Source organism: Candidozyma duobushaemuli, assembly GCF_002926085.2.
Source record: "Candidozyma duobushaemuli strain B09383 chromosome Unknown B_B09383, whole genome shotgun sequence".
NCBI lineage: Eukaryota > Fungi > Ascomycota > Pichiomycetes > Serinales > Metschnikowiaceae > Candidozyma > Candidozyma duobushaemuli.
Window position 1 is genome coordinate 1706614 of NW_020289895.1, and position 21806 is coordinate 1728419.

The window sequence follows — 21806 nt, forward strand, 5'->3', positions numbered from 1 at the left end:
CTCAGCCAAATAACCCCTTCATACTGGCTTTGGTTTGCACCCATCGACACCTCTCGTATCCGCACCTCTCTTATCCGGACTGCTACCTCAGCAGCAGACACCCTCCGCCAAAATCACCAAAACATCACAATTTCAAAAAACTAACCATACCATTGCAATCTCTCAACCTTAATGAACCCAAAAACCACATTCATTTTCTCCAAATCACATCCCCAGGCCATTCCGCAAGTTGCCCACTTTTATCCGAGAATGACCATTTCGCACCCATCACCTCATGGTTACGCCGTGATATCTCCTCAAGACGACGATATATCGATGTCATACTTTCTGAATATGTCCAATCAACACATACAATTAAGCTTTTTTGATTCACGAGTCTGCACGGTCCAGGCGGCCGATCCGGAAAAAATAGGCTTGTAATCTCAAGAGCGGCCTGCGTGGCGGTCGCAGCATTTCTTATTCTTGCCTTTTTCGGCATGATTTTCCAGGGCATGAAAAAGGGGTTTCTGGTCCAGCACCGCTAAAATTCCTCGAGTTCGCTCGAGATTTGAATCTCATAATTCCTTACACACTTCTATTGGGATTTCGAAATCTCGACCGTTTTCACCAGTGGGAACCCTGTTTTCGATGGGCATCCCGGAGAAAATCCGAAGTCCTGCGTCTTCTCCACAGTCACAGTCTCCCCACAGATTCTCACGAAAAATAATCAAAAAAAAAAAAAACCACACACATCGCTTCACCAACTACACCTCGAGCAAAACACTTTCAAATCTTCAAAATGTTCGGCGTGCCTGCCAGGAAAAACTCACAGGCGTCCCTGCCGCCCTCCCAGTTCCGAGATTCCGCCAGAAACGCCATCTACCAGCAGCTCCCTCTGCAATCTTTAGGACTTAGTTCGGCCACTTCCGTCCGTTCAGCTCCTTCCCAATTTAAGCATCTCCATAATCTGCATCTGCTGCACCGGCTGCTGGCACTGAGTGTATTTTCGTGGGGAAAAAGGTCGGTCAGATCAGCTCCCTCGATTTACCTGTCCTCAACAGCCACGATTCCGAAGACGCTGAACAAACTACAACTACGGTTGAGCAGTTGATCAACGATATCGCCTTGCATGAGAGCTACGCTCAAGACCAGTTCACCCAGTCGAAGCTGCTGCACGACTATCCGAGACCGACGACGATCTGGAAATGTACAAGATCTCCTTGGCTCAGAGCTTCAATATCAAAACGTGCCGGAGTCTTTGGTGGACTGGAACCTCAACGTGACCCGCTGTAAGCTCATGCTCAACCATATGCCCATGGTGTCGTCATCTCCAGATATCTCATACTCCGACCAGCAGCTTCCTCAACTAGTCGGCGATCTTGCACAAATCTGTCAGATCGTGCTCCTCCAACCCCATATTTCCGATAAGGAGCTTATTTATACGCTCTACTCACTGAACTTATACACGGAGCACAAACTTGACAGTCTGTTCAAAAAGTCTGTGGCAGAGATCTCTGTCAAACAGTCCAGACTACTACAAATAAACCAGCCCAAGAGACAGCTTCCTTCACCTCCCATCACGCAAGGTGATCAGTCCCACCTCACTTTTCAATATAAGGAAATTGCTGTGAGGAATTACTTGGTCAACCTAGCAGCTGCGGCCACGACCGCTTACGAATACAAGGTCAAGAGCGACAATATCAAAAAGGAGCTCAAGCTGCAGCTGGCCAATGGTGAAAAGAAGAAGTTGACCAAGGACGCAAAGAAACTCTTGTGGGACGAGGTGCGTCTGGATGTGTTCCGCCGGGCTGGTTTGGAGGAATAGCTCACTTACTTTATAGACTTACGATGTTACGCTCAACCCAATGCTTATGTATTTACCTAGTAGCCCTGTCTCTTTTTCTTGAGCTTCTTCAAGTGCTTCTTTCCTCCACTCGTTCTCTCGCTCTGGATCTCGTGGTACTTTCTCTTGAAGTACTTTCCACCCTCCTCATCATTCAAGATTTCTTCAGCAAGGGAACGGCCTCTGTTTCTCTTTGCGAGTCTGGCGGAGTAATATTCGGTGTTACCTTCAATGATGGTACCTGTCTGGAAGTACTTTGGAATTTCCCACTTGTCCTTTTTGTAATGTCTCTTTCTGTCTAACACAGCTCTGTTTTTGATGACAAGCATGTCACGCTTGATTTCAGGCGTGATCTCTTTCTTTTTCATATTAAACCATTTGCTGCCTGCGTCAGCATCGATCTCCTCTTTCGTCTTCTTGACTTTGTGTGCGATGGGGTCGTTGATTTTGACGGAGGTAGCTGGAAGCACCTGTTTTTTCGCCTTGGCAGCTTCCTCAAGCCGCTGTTCTAGATTGCTGTCAATTTTTGGTAGTTTTTCAAGCCCAGCTTGGATCTGCGAGAACTCGTTCTCTTTGGTGCTTTGTGGTTTTGTTTCCTGTGCGAGCTCATCGAGGAGCTGATCTAGACTGAGGGACTCGTCGACTATGTCAGTATCGTCTCTGCCAGAATCTCTACCAGAGTCTGTCTCTGTGACCTCGGCGATTTGTTTGAGTGCAACTGCCATGATGGTTTCTGGTGAGACTCGATGAGATGAGAAGGCAGATGTAGGTTGATATCTGGTGTACGGGTGTATAAAGTACCACCACCAGACCCAAGCCGTATCGAAGTTACCAATTGATTTTCGAATTGACAGCATAGGTAAATGACACAAATAACGAGTTTCAGCCGGTTCGTGTTTAACCTCGTTCCTCGAACAATGATTGTTCACACTGTCTAACATCGCTGATAACATTTGATACCACCTCTTCCGCCAAATCAACATTGTTTGAGTCAATTAGTTTCCCTCGCCTTCCTCAACTCCATCTGCTAGAAGGATTTTGTCAAGCTCGTCGACGTTGACTTCACCCTCGGGCAAACCAAGCTCCACATTGGCATCGAGCAAAACCTGGGTCAAAGCCCACAACCGCCTCTTTTCCTTCTTGGCCTCCTCAAGCTTCCGCTCGGTGATTTTCTGTACTCGCGTTGCCGTGGCAAGTTTGTTTGTAAGCTTGCTGTATGAGTTATAGAGCTTCAGAACGTCACTTCCCTCGTACACGTTCAATGTGTCAGGCCTGTAGTTGGCCACGGCATGCTTCACTTGACGTGCAGTGTCGTCGCTCATTTCTGTCAAAAGATCGTCCTTTTGCTGGTTTTTAAGGTATGTCTTGTAACGAGACAAGGCCAAGTCATACTGCCTGAGTTCCAAAGGCTGATCGTAGAGACTCTGCAAAGTAGAATCCTCGGCTTTAAGCGAATCCACAAAGCGCTTGGAAAACCACCATGGCATCCGCAACTCGTAGTCTCTCCGCAAGAACATCGCATACTCCTCCTCGGTCAAAGTGTCCAAGTTCTCCTCCAAAAACACATCTCCTTTGTTCCTCTCTTTTCTGTACTTCATCAACGCAATGGCGTCTCTGTGCTGGTGCAAATCGTGCACACCCTTGACGTGCTTGGCCAAGGCATCCGATCTGGTGAAGTGCTTGTCACACTCGGGAATAGGACAGAAGTACGGTTTTTCACCAGTGTGGGTCCGGCAATGTGAAATAAGGGCAAAACGGGAAGGCTGCTCCACGTCAAATCGAGAACATCCCTCCCACTGACAGCTGTAGCGCATCTGGGAAGCCGTATAGACCTGGGTGTTCTGAGCCAAATGGGCGTTGCTCACGTGGTTGACCAAAGAGGCCAAATTTGGGAATTTGTCTTCGCTGCATCCGGCCCAGCGACAGGCGTGCTCCTCGTCAAGAGGCTTTTTGGGCTTTTTTGACTTTTCAACCGCAGACGACATCTGGTACTACTCGACGTTAACTTTGGTGATGTGCGCGCAGAAGGTGTAGGTGAGCCGGTTCGAGCGGTGAGAATGGCTCGAACGGGAAGTGAGGCACGGAAATGGGATTTTTGAGATTCAAAGATTTTGATGAAAGTTGGATTCTGATAAGAAAGAGGATGATGTAATTTGTTGACTCGAGGATGTGGTGATTTTCGTTATGGGTGGGTATCAACCAATGGCTGCGAAATGTGGAACACCCTCACAAATTAACTTCGGCATTCACGATAGGGATGAACGGTGACACAAAAAAAATCATAAATCTAAAATTCGAAACTGAAGTCGCTTCATGCAACTAGTTCCCAATATCTGCTAAATTAAAGTTGTTGGTCCAGTTCATCCGCCACACCTACAAAAACTCTCATGCTGTTGCTTTCGTATATATGTATTGCAGAACCACCCTTGCAGCCTCCACTCTCCTGTGTCATTATGTGCAATGCTCAACCAACCAAGTCGTCGTCCAACCTGGCAGCAGGGTTTGTCTCTATAAAGTCCAACGACACCTTGTGACCCAACAACTCTCTGATGTTCGACACACCATACTTGATCATGGTGGGTCTCTCCAACGATAGACCCCAACCGAGCACACGCAAGTTCTTGGGCAAGCCCATGGGCTCCAACATCTCGGGTCTGAACATACCGGAGTTACCGATCTCGACCCACTTGCCGAGACCCTTGTGGTAAGCGAAAATCTCCAAAGATGGCTCGGTGTAAGGGTTGTAGGCGGCCTTGAATCTCAAACCGTCCACACCCATCTTGGAGAAGAACTCGTCCATGAAACCGATCAAGTCTCCTAGCGTAATATCGTAGCCTGCAAGCACACCCTCGACCTGGTGGAACTCGGCCAAGTGAGTAGCATCAACAGCCTCGTTACGGAAGACTCTGTCGATGGAGAACAATCTCGTGGGTTTAGGGTCGTCAGCCAATTTCTTCAACATGGCAGAGGAAATGGCGGTAGTGTGAGTTCTCAAAACCATTCTAAGAGACTCGTCCTCCTTCCATGGGTAACGGTAACCGATGGAGCCGTAGGCACCGTCCTGGTGCACGTCTCTGATGTTTTCAAAGTAGGCACCGTCCTCAGGGATCTTGGCATGCTTGGGGTCCTTCAAGTAGAAAGTGTCCTGCAAGTCTCTGGCAGGATGCTGCTGAGGAACGAACAATGTGTCGAAGTTCCAGAAACCAGACTCAACGTACTGGTTAGAAGGCATTTCCGTGAAGCCCATGGAGAAGAAAATCTGTCTGAATTCTTCTCTGACCTTCATCAATGGGTGCAAGGCACCGGAGTTGGGGAACACACCCTCCGAGTTGAAGTTGTAAGGCTTGAACTCAGCGTCCTTCCAGGAGCCGGAGGTGACCATATCGCTGGTAATGTCGGTTTCGTAAGACTTGATCTCCAAGCCGAACTTTGGTCCCTTGGTGACCTTGTAGCCGATCTGCTTGGTCATGGTAACCAACTTTCTCTTTTTGAGCTCGGTCAATTCCTTCTTGTCGTCCAAGGTGCCAGTGGCCTTGATCTGCTTCAAGTTCTCAACCACAGCATCCTCCGGAAGCTTGTCCACCTTAGACACCAACTTGTCGCCGTCCTTGGCAACCCAGCCGTTCTTGAAAGCCTTACCCTGGCCCAACTTACCCACAGCTCCTAGTTTAGCATTGACATCGCTGATTTTGAGACCGTCCAAAGACTTCAAAACCTCATCTAGCAAACGAATTTCGTGAGATCCAGAGGTCAAGAATTCCTCGGCCTCTTTCGTCAAGGCCCAGACGTCTTTTTCAATCTTGTCAAAGACAATCATCTCTTTGGCCCAGAGCGAAGCCAAGGAGGCGTGTAGAGCACCTGAATCGACATTTTTGAACTCCTCGGCTTCCAAAGTGTTGCCAATAGAGCCGTGTTTATCCACGGCCTGGAGGATCTGGAGGGGTAATTCAGACATTTGGTTGTTGAGTTCGTGAGTCAGGTTGGAAATTGAGAAAAAAAGTGCGGGAACGACGTTTACGCTGCACAGCGAAACCGTGAGCATGGATCCAACGGACGGTGAAGACAGGTGCTGGAATTGATGGCATTTTCATTTTGATGATGGTGAGTTTGAGTGTGAAATTCAAATTGCATCCAGATGTTTTGTGAATTTTTTGGTTATGAGGTGTGATGGGTGGGTCGGATCAGTTTTGCGCGATCAATGGTTGCAAAATTTGGAGATATGATGATACCTCTAAAGTTAGCTGATCGGCTTATTTGACGTCTTTGAGTTATTTATAAGGATGGTAGGCGGTGTGAATAAGGTCTTATAGGTTTTACAGTGAAGGGCCGAGTCAAGCGTAGGGTCTTGATGGAGGTGTCTCCATATGCTCTCTACCACAGGCAATAGCACCATAATCCAGGTAAAAAGCCGGTCTATTCAAAAGACGAGTCAGTCAATTGAAATACTATTTGCTGATAATCTCTTAATTGACCGCCCCAGAACATTTCTCTCCAGGACTTGACGATCTTCCAGCCTGGCAAGACAATGCTAGTAACAATGAGACCGTATCAGCAGTAGAACAATACGCCGTCGAACACGACATTACAAGGTAGTAGGCTAAGCACTTGACTTAAGCCGTGTTTTGAATTAGTAAATGGTCGTCGTCAATATTTGTTCAAGGGCAATTGATAGCCTAGCTGTTTAGCCAGGGGTGTACTATCTAACCATAAGTCATGTTCACATCAATGGCACTGAAACAGTCCCTGTATTAATACTACGCAGCTTTCACTTACATATTACTGGAGAGTTTTTTAAGGACCTTCCACTTTACACTCTACCTAAATTGTAACAGCTGAAGCCCTCCACCTACTGCAACAATACGAAGGTAGGCCCAGCCACTACACACAATTCCCAGATCTACCAAGCCCTACAGTCAACCAAATCTTTTCAATCCCTCAGTGGCCCAGGCTGGAATTCCAAACGCACCCACCACTCCGATTTCCCAATCCCGCAAAACCCTCCCTATTCAGCCACATTCCATCGCCAAACCACCCTTACAACGCTCCACACGGCGGATTCAACACGCCCAGGGTCCGGCTTTTCTGTGGAAATAGGGAAGATCTCGCCAGAAGCCGCCCGGCGTTTAACCGCCCTTGCTTGCTACGCCAAGCTTGGTCCATGACGATTGGCTTCGCCTTGCTGCTATTTGCCGACCGGTGCCGGGAAGTGACGTTTTGAAGGAAAAACGGAGAAATTTAAATTTGGAAACCAGGGTCCGTGAACCCTGCGTGGGGGAGTCATCCATGTTTTTTGAGCCTCGCCCCATTTTTGCAACCATTCTCGCCTGCGCCTATCTATGTCATCGTCTCGCTAGCAAGCTGCAGCAGCGCTATAATTGGGGATCGCAACGTCTGCGTTTCGGCGTTACACAAGGAACAAAAAGGAAGGGACCAACCAAAATTTGCCTTTTTCATACAAAAGTCAAAACAAATGCAATTCTCGAAAAATACACAAAAAACAATAGCTCGTGCCTAGGCAGACCCGTTCTCTGTCAGCTGCGATGCAGATCAATTGTCAGCCTTTCCATGCGGTGAGGCTGTACAAGATTGCTGCGAAAACGAGTATAAAAGGCGCCGGGTCTGCTGCTCTTTTTTTCTTGCTTCGACAATTTAACATGGTTTGCGGTGACATTATTAAGATCATTGTGGCGATCTTCCTTCCTCCCTTGGGTGTCTTCCTCGAGGTCGGCTGCTCCGGCGCCTTCTGGTTGAACTTGATTTTGACCTTCCTCGGTTACATTCCCGGTATCATTCATGCCCTTTACATCATTTTAACTCGGTAGTCGGCAGGCATTGGCCTGGTATATTCAATGAATAATGCAATGAATAATGTTACAATGAAAAGTTTACGATTTGCGATGTAGACGAGATGGCTGTGTGCAATTGCCCTGCCAATTGAACAGTAGACTTTGAACTAGGCTCTAAAAGCCAGACTCATCGTGTCTTATGACCATTGGAAGGAGACATCATATCCTTGCTCCGTTCGATATGTACCTGCAGAAATCATCGATGCTCTTCGGCAGAAAAGCCACCCTTAATCGAGCCGCTCGAAAATGATTTAAATTACTCGTCTGTAACTCAATTGAGTCAGTTACTATGCAAGCTAAAAGCTTCTCTCCATTTGTAGCGCTGAATAGCCAGATCTCCGGCCTTCTACAATCAGTCAATCTCATCAAACGTTGATTCTATATGCCTAAGCGTTGAGGGGCTTGTCAAAGGTAGCCAAGGCAGCCTCCTTGAAGGCCTCAGACAAGGTTGGGTGGGCGTGGCAGGTTCTGGCAATGTCCTCGGTGGAAGCACCGTACTCAAGAGCCAAACCACCCTCGGCAATCATCTCACCGGCGTTAGGACCGATGATGTGGACACCCAAAACACGCTGGGTCTCGGCGTCAGCAAGGAACTTGACGAAACCATCAGTGTCCAAGTTGGTCTTGGCTCTGGAGTTAGCAACGAATGGGAACTTACCAACCTTGTACTTGATGCCGTCAGCCTTCAACTGCTCCTCAGAAGCACCGACCCAGGCAACCTCAGGGTGAGTGTACATGACAGATGGAATGTTACCGTAGTTGACGTGACCGTGGCCGTGCTTGATGTACTCAGCAGCAGCAACACCCTCCTCCTCGGCCTTGTGGGCCAACATGACACCAAAGGTGGTGTCACCAATGGCTCTGATGTGGGGCTTGGCGGTTCTGAACTGGGAGTCAATCACAATTCTTCCCTTCTCGTCTTCCTCAACACCAGCAGCCTGGTGGTTCAAGCCCTCGGTGTTTGGCTTTCTACCAATGGCAACAAGCAAAACGTCAGCCTCCAAGTCCTCAGTCTTACCGGACTTGACCTCCTCGACGGAGATGTTGACCTTGTCGCCGTCTCTCTTACCGCTGGTGACCTTCGTGCCCAACTTGAACTTGAGACCCTGCTTCTGCAACAAACGCTGGGTCTGCTTGGCAACCTCGCCGTCCATACCGGCACCGATGGCGTTCTGGAACTCAATGATGGTCACATCAGAGCCGATTCTGGAGTACACAGAGGCCATCTCCAAACCGATGATACCACCACCAATGATGGCCATCTTCTTGGGCACCTCTTTCAAGGACAAGGCACCGGTGGAGGTGACGATTCTCTCCTCGTCGATCTCAATACCTGGGAAAGGAGTTGGGACGGAACCAGTGGCAATGGTGATGTTGTCAGCGGTAACCTCGTATGGCTCAGCACCATCGATTGGCTTCACGGTCAAGGTCTTCTCGTCCTTAAAAGCACCGTGACCCTTCAAGTAGGTCACGCCGTTCTTCTTGAAAAGCATCTCCACACCCAGAGTCAAGCCCTTGACGGACTTGTCCTTAGCAGCCTGCAAGTTGGCCACGTTGATGGAGGCCTCACCTGGGAGGTCAATGCCTCTGTCCTTGGCCTCGTGCTTGACCTGGTGGAACAACTGGGTGTTGTTCAAAAGCGACTTGGAAGGAATACAACCAACGTTCAAACAGGTACCACCCAAAGCACCTCTGGACTCAATACAGGCGGTTTTGACGTTCAACTGGGCCAACTTGATGGCGTGGATGTAGCCACCTGGGCCACCGCCGATGACCACGGCCTCGTAGTGACCAGCCTTGGACGAATTGTATCTGAGAAAAGCTCTCAAGGGCGCTGAAGTTCTCAACATGTTGTAAAGAAGAAAAGCAAGAGGTTGGGTTTTTTTTTATTTCGCGCCCGGACAGAGTCGGGACATAAAAGTCCGCAACAGAGGCAGTCCGACTGTTTGACTCTGTCCGGGGCAGTCCAGGCTTCTCCGCCGCATGCTTAAAAACTACTTTTTTCAATTTTTGGGGTTGCCTTTTTCTTGACATCTTTCGTGTTTTCTGAGTGCGGCACGGGTGGTTTTTATTGGTGGGGTTTGACGGCCACTTCGGCTGCGAACTCCGAATGGGTGCAATGGATGCAAACCGCGAGAAGACATGCTGACTCTGTTTCAGGGTCCAACGGTAGGGCATCAGATGTGCTCAAATAAGGTTGGTGAAGGTTTGAGGTGATGATCTCAGATCAGTTTTGTAAAAGACGTAACTTTAAAGTTTTGCTGGAATGATTGGTGGTGAGCTGACTAATGCAGGGCTTGCTTTTGGCAGCGATGGTTCAAAGAGTCGATGTTGAATTGGAAGATGGATATTGTCAGGATTTTCTTTTTTTTTTTTTGCTTTCTTGGAAAGAGGGCTGTACTGGCGACTTCGGCCATTCTGCTCATATGTGGCGATGTGCCTAACGGGCTGTACGAAGGTGAGGTTTGTGCATTGACTTTGAACCCACAAACAATTTTATTTACTTGATCGGCACGTCACACTAAAACATTCGATTCTCGCATTACTCATTTCATAAGCACGCTAATAGCTATCATGAAGTTCAAATTCAATCACAATTATGGTCAGATGAAGATCAGCATGTATACTCAGCGATGTCAGACCTCACCTAGACCAAACGAATATAATAGAAAAAGCCAACAGTAGAAGAATTATTAATCCATTGCTTTATTGCATTGTATGCCTACTCAATTCATCTTTTTCTCTTGTGTTATGCTATGTACTCTGGGGTTGCATCCATGTGGCTGCAAAATGCACGTATACCTCACAAATTCGTGATATCGATCTTTCCATGAAGCTCCTTGAGCTCGGCTGCTGAAGCGTCGTTCGTATCCTTCTTTAACGTCTTCACATAGTTTGTAATCTTCTGACAGAGAGCCTTCCTGTCCACCTTGAAGCTGTTCCAGAAGTCTTCGTCGGTAAACTCATCACAGACTATCCACTTCGAAAGAGCATGGATTCGGAGCTCGTGGTCAAAAGTACCCACCTTATCGTTGTACTCGCCGATCTTCCTCAAGTATCGGCTTTCGTAGTCGTAATGTGCTTTGGTCGAGAGCTCGTTGTAAAGGGGGTTCATCTTTGGCAGGTGAACATGAAGGAATAGCGCTTCTGGTGTCTCGAGATCTTTGTTGGCTTCTGCAAATTTCTTGAAAAGATTCTTTGTGTAGTCATTTTGCTGGAACATGTAGAGTCTTGTGTCTAGCGGCTCTGCCCTGAGGAATTGCCTCCACCTTCTTGCAAATATGTCTGACTGCTGTGGATCCCTCTGGATTAACGTACTCTCATCGAAGTATGTTTCCTCGGGTTCGGTAGGCCTTGTACGGTCCAATCCCATGAACTGAACCTCATACTCGCAAAGGTAGTATGGTTCTTTCATGACGTGCAAGGCTGGAACGAACGTTTCTCTGTCGCCCGAACCGTGAACGCCTTGGTAGAGAAGTGGATAATAGAAATTCTTGTGAAGATTGTAGTAAGCAGCGAGTGCCAAACTCCTGAAATGCTCCCTCTTGGAGAAGACCAATTGCCCACTTTCCACGCCCTTTCCAGGAGGAGTGCCTTCCAAATCATGGAAGTAGATCTCCGTGTTGTAGTCTCTGGTGGTATACTCGTGGAAGGGTCTGGAGTTATCAAGTCCCTGTCGTTTGACGGCATCGCCAATGTCGAAGCGAGCTAAATCATAGTACACTGGCGAGGTGCCCTTGTGCCAGATATCAGGCCATAGCAAGAAACGGGTCTGTAAATATGGCCATGAAGTCAAAAGAAAGTCGATGTTCTTCGTCGCGTAGTTGTCAGCATCCAATGCAATAGTGTTATCAAAAGACGAGAGGAGTAGGGAAACGGCCTTAAGCTGGAATGGTTCTTTCCCAAGAAGCTCGAACAATGAGTCTCCCAAAATCCGCTGTGTCACAATGCACTTTGCATTTAGCTTTGGAGCCAATTCCTCGCATGCTTGCTTATTATAGTCAGCCTCGGAGTCAAGCACTATCTCTATGGGAAGCTGGGAGCCCTCTTGCCTAAGTTGAGCAGCCAACATTAACGCTCCAGGAAGATGGAGCTTGTTTGCGCTGATTGCAATACCATCACCGTGATAAAGATCGTCGGGAGGTCTAATGATCAGCCGAAGCTCTCTGACAACGCTATCGTGGGCTGATTGGAGATCCTCAAACTTCTGCTTATCCAAGTTGACTTTCCGCCTTGTCAAGAAACGCTTGGAGTAGATGGGATCGGTGATTTCGTGGAAGGCATTGCTCACGATATCTTTGCCCTTTTCAGAGGCACTGAGCTTTGACGTCCTGGGACCGTGCTTGATGAGAATGTCGTTGAATAAGAACTGGAAGTACTTCAGACGGTCAAACTGTAGTTGGTTACCCTCCTTGAGCTTCTCCTTCAACTTCTCATCCGTGGTGTCCTTCAAGTAGTCCGCAATGATCGCCTTCTGGATATCAGACTCGTGCAGCTCGAGGTACCGAGACTTTAGTTCTCCAAGCAACTGGTAGCTCTTCTGGAGCGTCTGGAAGAACAAGTACGTATAGTCGTTCTCCATCTTCTTCTTCATCTCCGCCTTGAGGATCGTCTTGTACTCCTCGTGGTACTTGTCTGAGACATCCTGGTAGATCTTCTTGAGGAACTCTCCGCCCTCCTTGTCGAGCTTATCCGTCAACGCCCGGGTCAATTCCTCCTTGCTTATAGGCGCCTCTTCCAGAAACTTGGCGACCTTCCGTAGCGCCGGCTCGCCTTTCACGAACTCGTCATCCACAATATAGTACTGGGCCAGGTCGGTTGCAAACCTCCATATTCCCACGCCCGAACCAAGAAACAGCGTGTCGATGCCAACTAGGTAGACCAAGTTGAGCAAGACGATGGCCGCCACCACGGCGATCAACCCTTTCGGTTCCCACTGGCGAATTTCAAAAGTTCCATGGCGTGGTGGTGAGTTGATATTTAGGCTTCGCGCCGAGCCTCTAAGAATAGTGCAGGGTCCCGGGAGGTGGATTCTGAAGTTGTATGGGAAAGTTGTTTGGAAAAGTGATAATTGGGCTATTTGCGTTTTGGTCTTGAAACACGCCTAAACACGATTTGCCATTGAAAATTTGTTTTGTGTAAAACAGGCAATTGTGGTGTGGTGAAGTGGCTGCGAAAGATAATGCATCATTTAGCGCCGATCGGCCCATTCGGTACTCTAAAATGTGGGTCCTCAAAACGGAGCCTCAATTCGAAAATTACGATATTGTGAATAATGAAAATGATTTGAAGTGTAGAAAATTTCCAATAGGTGACAAAGGCCGAAAAGGGAAATCATGGAGATTTCGGAATGGCAGCAAACTCAGCCTCCTCGATATGCTGTGGAGTAGGGCTTATGTAGCGAGGGGTAGTTAGCATTCATATACAATTTGCGCTTTAAAGTAAGGGCTATGGAGTCTTATCTGTTGTCAATATCCATATTACCGAGTTCATAATACACCCTCCTGAGTGAATGTAGCACAAGTAGTCATTCTTCAGAAAGTCGACCATGGTCAACACAAAGTACTACGCCTACTATTTATCCGCTTGGGCGATACCGAACTATGTTACAAAGCTATGCAAGGGTTGATGCAACGTGATTTTAGTGATTCACGGCCCATTGGTGTCCGCACTCGTCGAGCTCGTAGACTCCAAGCAAGTAGGCCATTCTTGTCACCACGAGGTCGATGGCCATTTGGATCGAATCCTTGGCCAAGTCCACCTTGGACCCGTCCACCTCCTGCCAGTTGACGGCAATCTCGGCGATGGGGATCTGCTGGAGCTCCGCTAGAAGGAGCACCTCAACGTCAAAGATCCAACGCTCCGTGTGCATGTGTGGGAAGATCTCTTGCACGGCGGCTCTGTTGAACATTTTGAAACCACATTGCGTGTCCTGGATCTTACGAATGCCAAAGATGTACACCAAGGTGTGGAGGCCGTACATCAAGAAGTTGCGGATGAATGACCGCTTGACAACAGCATCTGTGTTGACCATGTGAGCACGCAGTCCGATAGCAACAGCTGGCTTTTCGTCCTTGCCATCGAAATAGGCAAGAAGCTTTTGAACATCGCTAAACTTCGTGGCACCGTCTGCATCAGCAAAGAGCATGTACTTTCCAGAACCATGCAAGAGTCCGTGTCTAACGGCACCACCCTTACCTCTGTTCTTGGTCAATTTGACAACCTTCAATACATGCGGAGCAAGTTTTAACGTATTAGCAACCTCCAAGGCGTATTCGGCGGTACCGTCCTTGGAACCATCGTCGACAATGACGATCTCATACTGGTCAGGGTGCTCTTCTTGTAAGTACAGCACAGCCTCTTCGAGCATTTTGCCGAGACGAGCAGTCTCGTTATAGCATGGCACAATCACACTCAAGAGAAATTTCTCATCTCCTGTTGCCTCCTTCATTGAGGTAATTCTGTTGGGCAAATGGTGCACACTGCCTTCTTCGTCATTCGTGGCGTACAACAGCTCCTCAGGATGTGCTGAACGAGGCTGATGGCTAAATAGAATCACAAGACCATATAGAATGGCCAATGTGGTGAAAATCGTGGAAACCGTTACAAACGCCCACGACATGAATAAATAGTGCTATATCAAGCCAGTAGATGTAGATTTCGTTGACAGCAGGAGCGCGCTGCGGTGCCATACAGGAAAAGCTATCTTGGGCTCAGGCGTTTGCAGCCATTGAGAATTACTTAGATGCCAATTTCGTCACCCTGTTGTTTAAGATTCTGGCATTGTTGAGGAAGATTTCAACAAGCTCTTCAAATCTGATTGTATCGGAACCGTCTCTGATCTTGTCGAAACCGCGGAAAATCTCCACAGGGTCCATCTCCAATTCGACCTCGTGGGAGGTATCATTCTCCATGACTGACTTGCCCAGTTTGTTCTTCAGCGCCTTGGGCACACTAACCTTGGTGAAGTCAAAACGCGTCACTGTAGGCGCGTGGTTGTATGTGTTTCTTTTCTTCATTCGCGTAAGCGAGGGCTTGTTCTTCTTGAGAATTGGCTCAACATTGTTTTCAGGAACAGGAAATTCAAACAGCATCAGGAATCGGAGGTCATACATGGACATGGGGTTGTGAATGTACAAGTCTGAGATTCTCTTCTTCTCGATAGCCTGGTAACGAGGCGGAGTCAAGGCATTGTCCTTACTGATTCTCACCTTCTTGGGTTGTTCGTTACGTTCTGTGATTTGGAAAAACTGGTCCGTCACGTCCAGGTCCAAGGTGGAGAACTTGCGGCCCTTAGTACCAGTTTTGCGTTTCTCTTCTTGGAAAGCTTTCTCCAATTCATCCAAGTAGGCTGTCATTTCCTTCCAGCCCACCTCGTGAACGCCCATCTCAAAGCGAACATTCGACAGCTTGGTGTAGATACATTCCGTAGAGACGCCAAGATCCAAGCGTCTGCCTGTTGCCTTATCGATGATTGTGCCGAACTTCAATTCTAGCTCGAGAAATTGTCTGTTGTCCAAGGGTATCTCTACAAAGTTTGCATATATCCACTCGGCAATGGTTCTTACCACAGACAGAGGCGGTATCACTCCAGTGACAGAACACTCCAAATCCAAAGAGGTCATTTGACCCTGGTTGAAAACGTGCTTATCGGAAACTGCCATACTGCTGCCGTTTTCCACTGGTCCGGCAGGATGCTGCTTCTGAACGTGACCTTCCCATTTTTGCGAAGGAGGGTTCCATTCTTGTGCCCAAATTGGAGGTTCAGTGTACCGGCGCGGTTTTCGATTTTTGGAGCTGGTCCGGAGTTTATTTAGCGTAGCCAATTCCTTTTGGTCCACCACAGAGGACTTCTTCTTTGGAGGAACATACTTTTCTTCCGTTTTTGTTTCAGTTTTATCACCATTTTTTGCTTCGTCATCCACTGGCTCTTCCAGCTGGGGTGCCAACTCCTTCTTCACTTCAGTTCGTGGAGAAATCACATTTTCGGTTTCTTCTACGCTGTTTCTGCTGGCATTCGTCGTTTCCTGACCCGTGGCAAAATCCACGTCCTTGTCGTTTGTAAGACTAGCAATTGAACTTCTGTAGGGACGAGGTGTCTCTGTGAAAGAGCTATCGGAATCCTTATGCGCTATGGCCGCTGGAGCAGGGTCATTCAACAAGTTGTTGATGGAATGTCTTTGGTGCGGGAAGCTATTGGTTTGTTTTCAGGATTCTGGGACTCCTTGCCGCGAGACTTGTCCGGCTGAGACTCGTTTAGGATCGATCCGACGTTCATTGAGGTGGAGTTGTGGCAGTTGGCTTTTCGTGATGAAGTTGTAATGTTTGTCCACGTGAGTTGGCACGTGACTTTGGTGCAGGAGCTAATCAAGTTTTTGTAGGTAAGGTTCTCGCAGTGCTTGCCCGTTGCACCTTGCAACCTGTCTCACCTAGTACTGCGCTTCACCACTTTATATATAAGGTTCTCTCACTGACAGATACTCTTATCTTCCTGATTTCATACTGTAACACTACAACTATGTACTTGAACCTGCTTAACTATTTCCTTCCTGTAACCGACCCTATACAGAAGGCCTATGGCGTATCTCAACTAAAGAGGAAGCCGAAGCGGCTGATAGGGTCCAATACGATGTTACCTTCCAGTTGAAATTGGAACATAAAGCTGGCATCATCTGGTGGATGGTGAAGCTTGAATCCTTGGCCCTGACTCTTGTCGGGGAAGAAACTAGAAACCATATCTGGAAGTATTTGAGGGATCCCGAGAAAGCTGATGAAGAGTTTGAAGAGTATGACGAAAGTACACAAAGAATTATGAAAAAGAATGTATGAAAAGTTATTGATCTCATAACTCAATCAAGCGTTATTCTGTCGAATCTCTTGCATAGACGTGACCCAATTCAAGAATTAAAAACATTAGAGAGTGGCTCGTCGATCATGGTACTAAATTAAATTGGTCAGATTTAAGTACAGCCATTACAAGATGGCGGCAGCAATATGACAACTGCAGAGAACTTGAAGAACATTATAACAAAAATGTTGTATCTCAGTTCATTACCACACACATTTGACAATGATGAATTTGTTCTTGAGACATAAAATCTACAGCAGTGTCACGCTGATAGAAGCTTTTTGCCTAACACCGACGCCGAGTGCTTCCATGTAGCGCTTTTTAAAATCTGAGGTACTACAAGAACTCATTACTAACCTCAAAAGCTCATGATCTATGCAACAGGACCCCTTGAAATCGTGTTATGCTAGCGGCAGTTCCATAGATCTGTCAACGTGTGCACGATTTCTTTAAACCTCCTTATGATGCCTCCGTCTCTACCATCCGTAACCATGTGGTGCTCTCACTTAGTATGTGAGCTGAACGTAATTTTTGATTCCGGCATTCCTTCTTGACAATAGGAAGTAAATGTTACACCAAGGTAAAGAGGATTTTAAATGTCAGATTGTAACTCTTTGCTGAGGCAATACTCTGTGATCACCGAAGTCAAACCAACCTGTTAAGCTATGACCAAGGACTAGAAGGGAGGATCTGAAGTGTTTACCTTGCATCTGCCATCGTGATCGTGGAGGTCCTCCATTCCGTCGCACACAACACAATTCCTCAGTCCCATTCAGTTTACCTCTTGATGGAGTATTTGCTATTCATGTCAATTTTAGCAAAAATTCGTAAAACATTTTCTGCCATGAGGCCTAAGACTTGGTATTCAATTGTCTCAGTTACTTGCTCACCACTAATTCTGACCTATCCTTACTCTGTTGCACTTGTAGTACCCTCTGCCTCTGCCGCCGTGTTTTACTTTTCCAAACTGTTTACCCCTAGATCTAAACTTATTGGCGTACTGACGTCTTTTCCTATTTTTATAATTGTTGTAATACCCAGGGTTATGTTCAATGGTGGGATCACGCTTCATGTAGTCGCTTACAATCGTCACTAAGGTATTATCGTTGAGACAGTTGTATAAAACATCGTACGCAGACACCCCAAGCGACAGGAGTAAGCTATCTATCGCATCCCTTTGATCAGACTTACTCCAGAGCTCGAGTCTATCGATAAGCATTTGAATGTTGTGGTCGAATCGATGTAAGGCATAGAATGCTGAAAAAGTATCTGAATTTAAGGGCTGCTCCAGATTTCTACAGTAGTCATACTGTATTTTCCACCTCTTTACTGCTCTAACCAAATCAGATGAATTAAGTTTCGTCGCTGAATTGACATACCAGTCTCTGAATGATTTCAAGTCCCCGATCGGTGTCCTAAAATGAAGATAACCACAGACAAATTTTTGGCTGCAAAGCAAGGCAATGAACTTATCTGCGTTCTTCTTCATAATGCGAGCTCTTTCGGCGGGAATACTTTCAAGTGTCTTTTCATCAGATTCGGGATCCTTTAAGTATTCCCAAATATACTTGGCTGTGTGTCTACCGAGTACAGGCAAAACTCTGGTCTTGAGTTTAACTGTCCTCCACATTATATCGGCTTTGTGTACCAATCGGAATGGGACCGAAACCGTATGTTTTTCATACTCGTTTGTGAAGGGGTCTTTCAAACTCAATTTTTCAAAGACCCTAAATGCCTCGAGGGCTGGGTCCTTTTTATCAAGAAAGTAATTAAAATTCATTTGCGTGGTTGAGTAATTGTGGAAATAAGGAAGTCTACCATGACGCACTTTTAACCCTTCTGCGGCTTATCTACAGTGCACACCTTGCGATAAACAGCCCGCATATTTTTGCAGCCATATCCTACCACGCTTTATCGTGCAATTCCTTACTATATAAAATAATTAAATCCCGCTTACTTACCCAAGGCCAGGGCCAAGTTCTTGTCCAAACGCACCTTGACGGCATCAATGAACTCCTCGGTGGTCACGTATGACAGACGGTCGGTCTTGCCCTGGGTCAAGGCCAAGTCCTTGGTCATGATGTTGTCAATGGCGACAGTGTCAATGACGGCCTTTTCAAGGTTCTCGCCAAAAGTCACCACATCTGGTGTGTTGTCCAACTTACCTCTCTGGATGATACCTCTGGTCCATGCGTAGATGGAGGCAATGGAGTTGGTGGAGGTCTCCTTGCCCTCCTGATGCTGTCTAAAGTGTCTGGTGACAGTGCCGTGGGCGGCCTCGGACTCGAAGGCCTTTCCGTCTGGGGTCATGAGAACAGAGGACATGAGACCCAAGGAGCCAAAGCCCTGGGCAACAATGTCGGACTGGACGTCACCGTCGTAGTTCTTCATGGCAATGATGTAGCCACCCTTGGACTTCAACATCTGGGCCACCATGTCGTCGATCAAACGGTGCTCGTACCAGATGCCGGCAGCCTCAAAGTCCTTCTTGTACTTGGACTCGTACAAGCCCTCAAAGATGTCCTTGAAACGGCCGTCGTACTTCTTCAAGATGGTGTTCTTGGTGGACGAGAACAAGTTCAACTTTCTGTCCAAGGCAAGCTTGAAGCTCAGCTCGGCAAAGTCCGTGATGGACTTATCGGTGTTGTACATGGCCATGCCGACACCGGGAGCATCGTAGTGGAAGACCTGCTTCACCTCTTCAGCGGAGCCGTCGTCTGGCTTGAAAACAACGGAGAAAGTACCGGGCTTGGAGAAAACAAGGTCGGTGGCCTTGTACTGGTCGCCAAACGCGTGTCTGCCAATGATGATGGGCTTCTCCCAAGTAGGCACCACACGGGGGATGTTGTCAATGACAATTGGCTCTCTGAAGACGGTACCGCCCAAGATGTTTCTCAAGGTACCGTTGGGGGACAACCACATCTTCTTCAAGTTGAACTCCTTCACTCTGGCCTCGTCTGGGGTGATGGTGGCACACTTGACACCCACGCCGTACTTCAAGATGGCCTCGGCAGCGTCGGTGGTGACCTTGTCTTCGGTCTCGTCTCTGTACAAAATGCCCAAGTCGTAGTACTTCAATTCCACGTCCAAGTAAGGATGAATAAGCTTGTCCTTGATGAATTGCCAAATGATTCTGGTCATCTCGTCACCATCCATCTCCACGATGGGGTTCTTCACTTCGATCTTCGCCATGTTGCTTGGTAAATGCTGTGCGTTGTGGAAAAAGGCACAAATTCTGGAGGGGGATCCGCGTGGTTATATACTACTATCTCCGGGAACAAATGCTTTGTCTGGGGAAAAGTGATGCACATCCAATAGTAGCCTCGGCGAATGCGAGCTGGGAGAGCCACAGACGCAGAAGGAATTGTGCCCCGATTTGGCAGGACCTGACGCGGAACATCCACGCCCCACCTTATCTAAAAGCTTTACTGGTTGATTTTTGTTAGTCCGAGCCGGTGACGTTTGACTCCGGGGTTTGACAGATACGATATCTGACTCTCCTGCTGCTCCACGCCACTTTCGGTCCTTGAGGGGTGGCTCTCCTTAGGGTGGTGCACTTCCCCACCTCGGCCTGCACACAGCACAAGAGTCCCGCGCTCCACCTTGGCCCTCATTGTCAGTGCATCACTGGGACCGAGCGGAGGGGCCGATTTACCTGGAACGGGGATGCGCCTTTGCTGACCGCGTGGGCCGAAACTTTCCTGTATCTAAGGCCGTTCCGGCTGCGTTTGATTGGTCAATTGCTGGAGAAGTCATTCGCAGTTGTGAATAAACCGGCACGCCGGTTCGGAGTCAGACTCTGACTGCCACCGTAACGTTCCGAAGCCAAGGGCGCGGGGCTTCCGAGTTTGTCCTATTTTTTCCGAGGCCAGACCCGCGCCGTTACCCGATTTTGGCCTGCGATGAGTGAGTGAGTGAAAAAAAAAAACGAGAAGTCCAGATACATACTAGTCTTTAGTGATGGCACATTTTCTTGTTTAGCACGGTATGTCGATCCTCGATGTTGTGATGATAACCTAACTCAGCTCACTCAGAGTGCATCTATGCTGATAACTTTTCCTAATCCAACTTTATATCTGACCCATCGATTCCGAACGTATAACTAACTCTCCAGCACTCTGCTCCTCACGAAGGACTCTTGGGCCTCAATCCCTCAATCTCCCGGGTCTGCGGCACCAAGTATTGTTGTACTTGGCGTACGCCTCCCGAATTGATGGTTTTTTGCTTGACCGTCAGCTTGGCCTTGATCTGTTGCTCATACTCCTCTGGGTTGAAATTGTCGACAAGCACGTCGGGCAGCACAACCACCCACCCTCTTCTCATCCTCACCGGAACCTTGTAGCCCGTGCGACATGGCACAATGTGCAACCGCCTATTTGAATTGGAGAAGTTCTCCGCCACTTTGTAGATAGCCTCCGGGACAGCATTATTGTACGCGATGCCGGGACTGCCCTTTGGCGACATTTGCAAGTCCGTGTCGATGTTGCAGTGGATCAATTCGGCGTCGGTGGATCTCCGCACGGTGCCTGTGATACACATCCAGCAGTGCCATTGAGTTCTCTTGAACAACGACTCCCCGTTCCCATTGGGTTTCTTGCCGAGAAAATCTCCGTGGTAGAAGCCATCGTTGACGCGTCCCGGGAAGTATGGGCTGTCTTCGTCAACAGGAACAAAAACAAGCTCCTCAGACCTTCTGAACTTTTTGTTCCATTTCTCGCTGTTGAGAAGAAACGACAACTGCTTGATGTTGGCAGTGTTGGTCCAGATGAAAAGAAAGCCCGGTTTGGCACAGAGCTTATACAATGGCAACAGTTCTAAAAGCGGCAACAAGAACTGATTCTCAACCAAAGCCCCGATCATGATAACGTCGAATTGAAATGCATGGTCGCGGACCCAGCTGTTCAACATTGGCACAATTTGTCTGGGGTCAATGCGTACGCCATATGGTTTGATAGCATGTCTGTCAACCTGCTGCTGTTTCAATTCCTTCAACTTCTTCAACTTGGGGTACCCCTCCGTAGGACAGTCGACATTTCTCACGTATTGAGTAGAGGGTTGTCTGGAATGAACGTAGTCGTTTTGGTAATCATTGACAAACGGCTTTTTCTTCGGACACGCTCCTTCAGGCAAGGGGGCATTGACCCTTTTAGGCTCCAGTCTGGGTTTCTCCTTCTTCTTTTCTTTAGGAGGCTTGTTGATCAGTGAAGGCGGAGCATAAACTTTTGAGGTAGGCAAACGGCTACCATACTTGGAATAGGTATACATTTTGAGAATAATGGGAGCCAAAAAT

The 21806-nt window shown here is 47.7% G+C and overlaps 9 protein-coding genes across 9 annotated transcripts; 1 reads left to right on the top strand and 8 right to left on the bottom strand. All coding sequences in view use genetic code 12, as the record gives it.

Moving 5' to 3' along the window:
• Positions 1–778: 778 nt before the first annotated feature.
• On the top strand, positions 779–1804 carry STD1 (Std1p; the record flags this gene model as incomplete). Its single annotated transcript, XM_025480727.1, has 2 exons — positions 779–907; positions 1211–1804. The coding sequence occupies 2 exons, from the start codon at positions 779–781 to the stop codon at positions 1802–1804; spliced, it is 723 nt and encodes a 240-aa protein (XP_025335027.1).
• Positions 1805–1860: 56 nt separating this feature from the next.
• Positions 1861–2547, bottom strand: CXQ87_002212 (uncharacterized protein; the record flags this gene model as incomplete). The annotated part of the gene is made up of 1 exon (XM_025480728.1): positions 1861–2547. One exon carries the CDS (start codon positions 2545–2547, stop codon positions 1861–1863), a length of 687 nt encoding a protein of 228 aa, XP_025335028.1.
• A 270-nt stretch (positions 2548–2817) lies between these two features.
• Positions 2818–3807, bottom strand: CXQ87_002213 (uncharacterized protein; the record flags this gene model as incomplete). Its single annotated transcript, XM_025480729.1, has 1 exon — positions 2818–3807. One exon carries the CDS (start codon positions 3805–3807, stop codon positions 2818–2820), a length of 990 nt encoding a protein of 329 aa, XP_025335029.1.
• Positions 3808–4286: 479 nt separating this feature from the next.
• On the bottom strand, positions 4287–5777 carry FRS2 (phenylalanine--tRNA ligase subunit alpha; the record flags this gene model as incomplete). Its single annotated transcript, XM_025480730.1, has 1 exon — positions 4287–5777. One exon carries the CDS (start codon positions 5775–5777, stop codon positions 4287–4289), a length of 1491 nt encoding a protein of 496 aa, XP_025335030.1.
• A 2277-nt stretch (positions 5778–8054) lies between these two features.
• Positions 8055–9518, bottom strand: LPD1 (dihydrolipoyl dehydrogenase; the record flags this gene model as incomplete). The annotated part of the gene is made up of 1 exon (XM_025480731.1): positions 8055–9518. One exon carries the CDS (start codon positions 9516–9518, stop codon positions 8055–8057), a length of 1464 nt encoding a protein of 487 aa, XP_025335031.1.
• A 953-nt stretch (positions 9519–10471) lies between these two features.
• On the bottom strand, positions 10472–14290 carry ALG5 (dolichyl-phosphate beta-glucosyltransferase; the record flags this gene model as incomplete). The annotated part of the gene is made up of 2 exons (XM_025480732.1): positions 10472–12604; positions 13322–14290. The coding sequence occupies 2 exons, from the start codon at positions 14288–14290 to the stop codon at positions 10472–10474; spliced, it is 3102 nt and encodes a 1033-aa protein (XP_025335032.1).
• A 115-nt stretch (positions 14291–14405) lies between these two features.
• Positions 14406–15946, bottom strand: CET1 (polynucleotide 5'-phosphatase; the record flags this gene model as incomplete). The annotated part of the gene is made up of 2 exons (XM_025480733.1): positions 14406–15846; positions 15891–15946. The coding sequence occupies 2 exons, from the start codon at positions 15944–15946 to the stop codon at positions 14406–14408; spliced, it is 1497 nt and encodes a 498-aa protein (XP_025335033.1).
• Positions 15947–18469: 2523 nt separating this feature from the next.
• IDP2 (isocitrate dehydrogenase (NADP(+))) lies at positions 18470–19708 on the bottom strand (the record flags this gene model as incomplete). Its single annotated transcript, XM_025480734.1, has 1 exon — positions 18470–19708. One exon carries the CDS (start codon positions 19706–19708, stop codon positions 18470–18472), a length of 1239 nt encoding a protein of 412 aa, XP_025335034.1.
• Positions 19709–20641: 933 nt separating this feature from the next.
• On the bottom strand, positions 20642–21781 carry KAR4 (Kar4p; the record flags this gene model as incomplete). The annotated part of the gene is made up of 1 exon (XM_025480735.1): positions 20642–21781. One exon carries the CDS (start codon positions 21779–21781, stop codon positions 20642–20644), a length of 1140 nt encoding a protein of 379 aa, XP_025335035.1.
• Between the last annotated feature and the right edge of the window lie 25 nt (positions 21782–21806).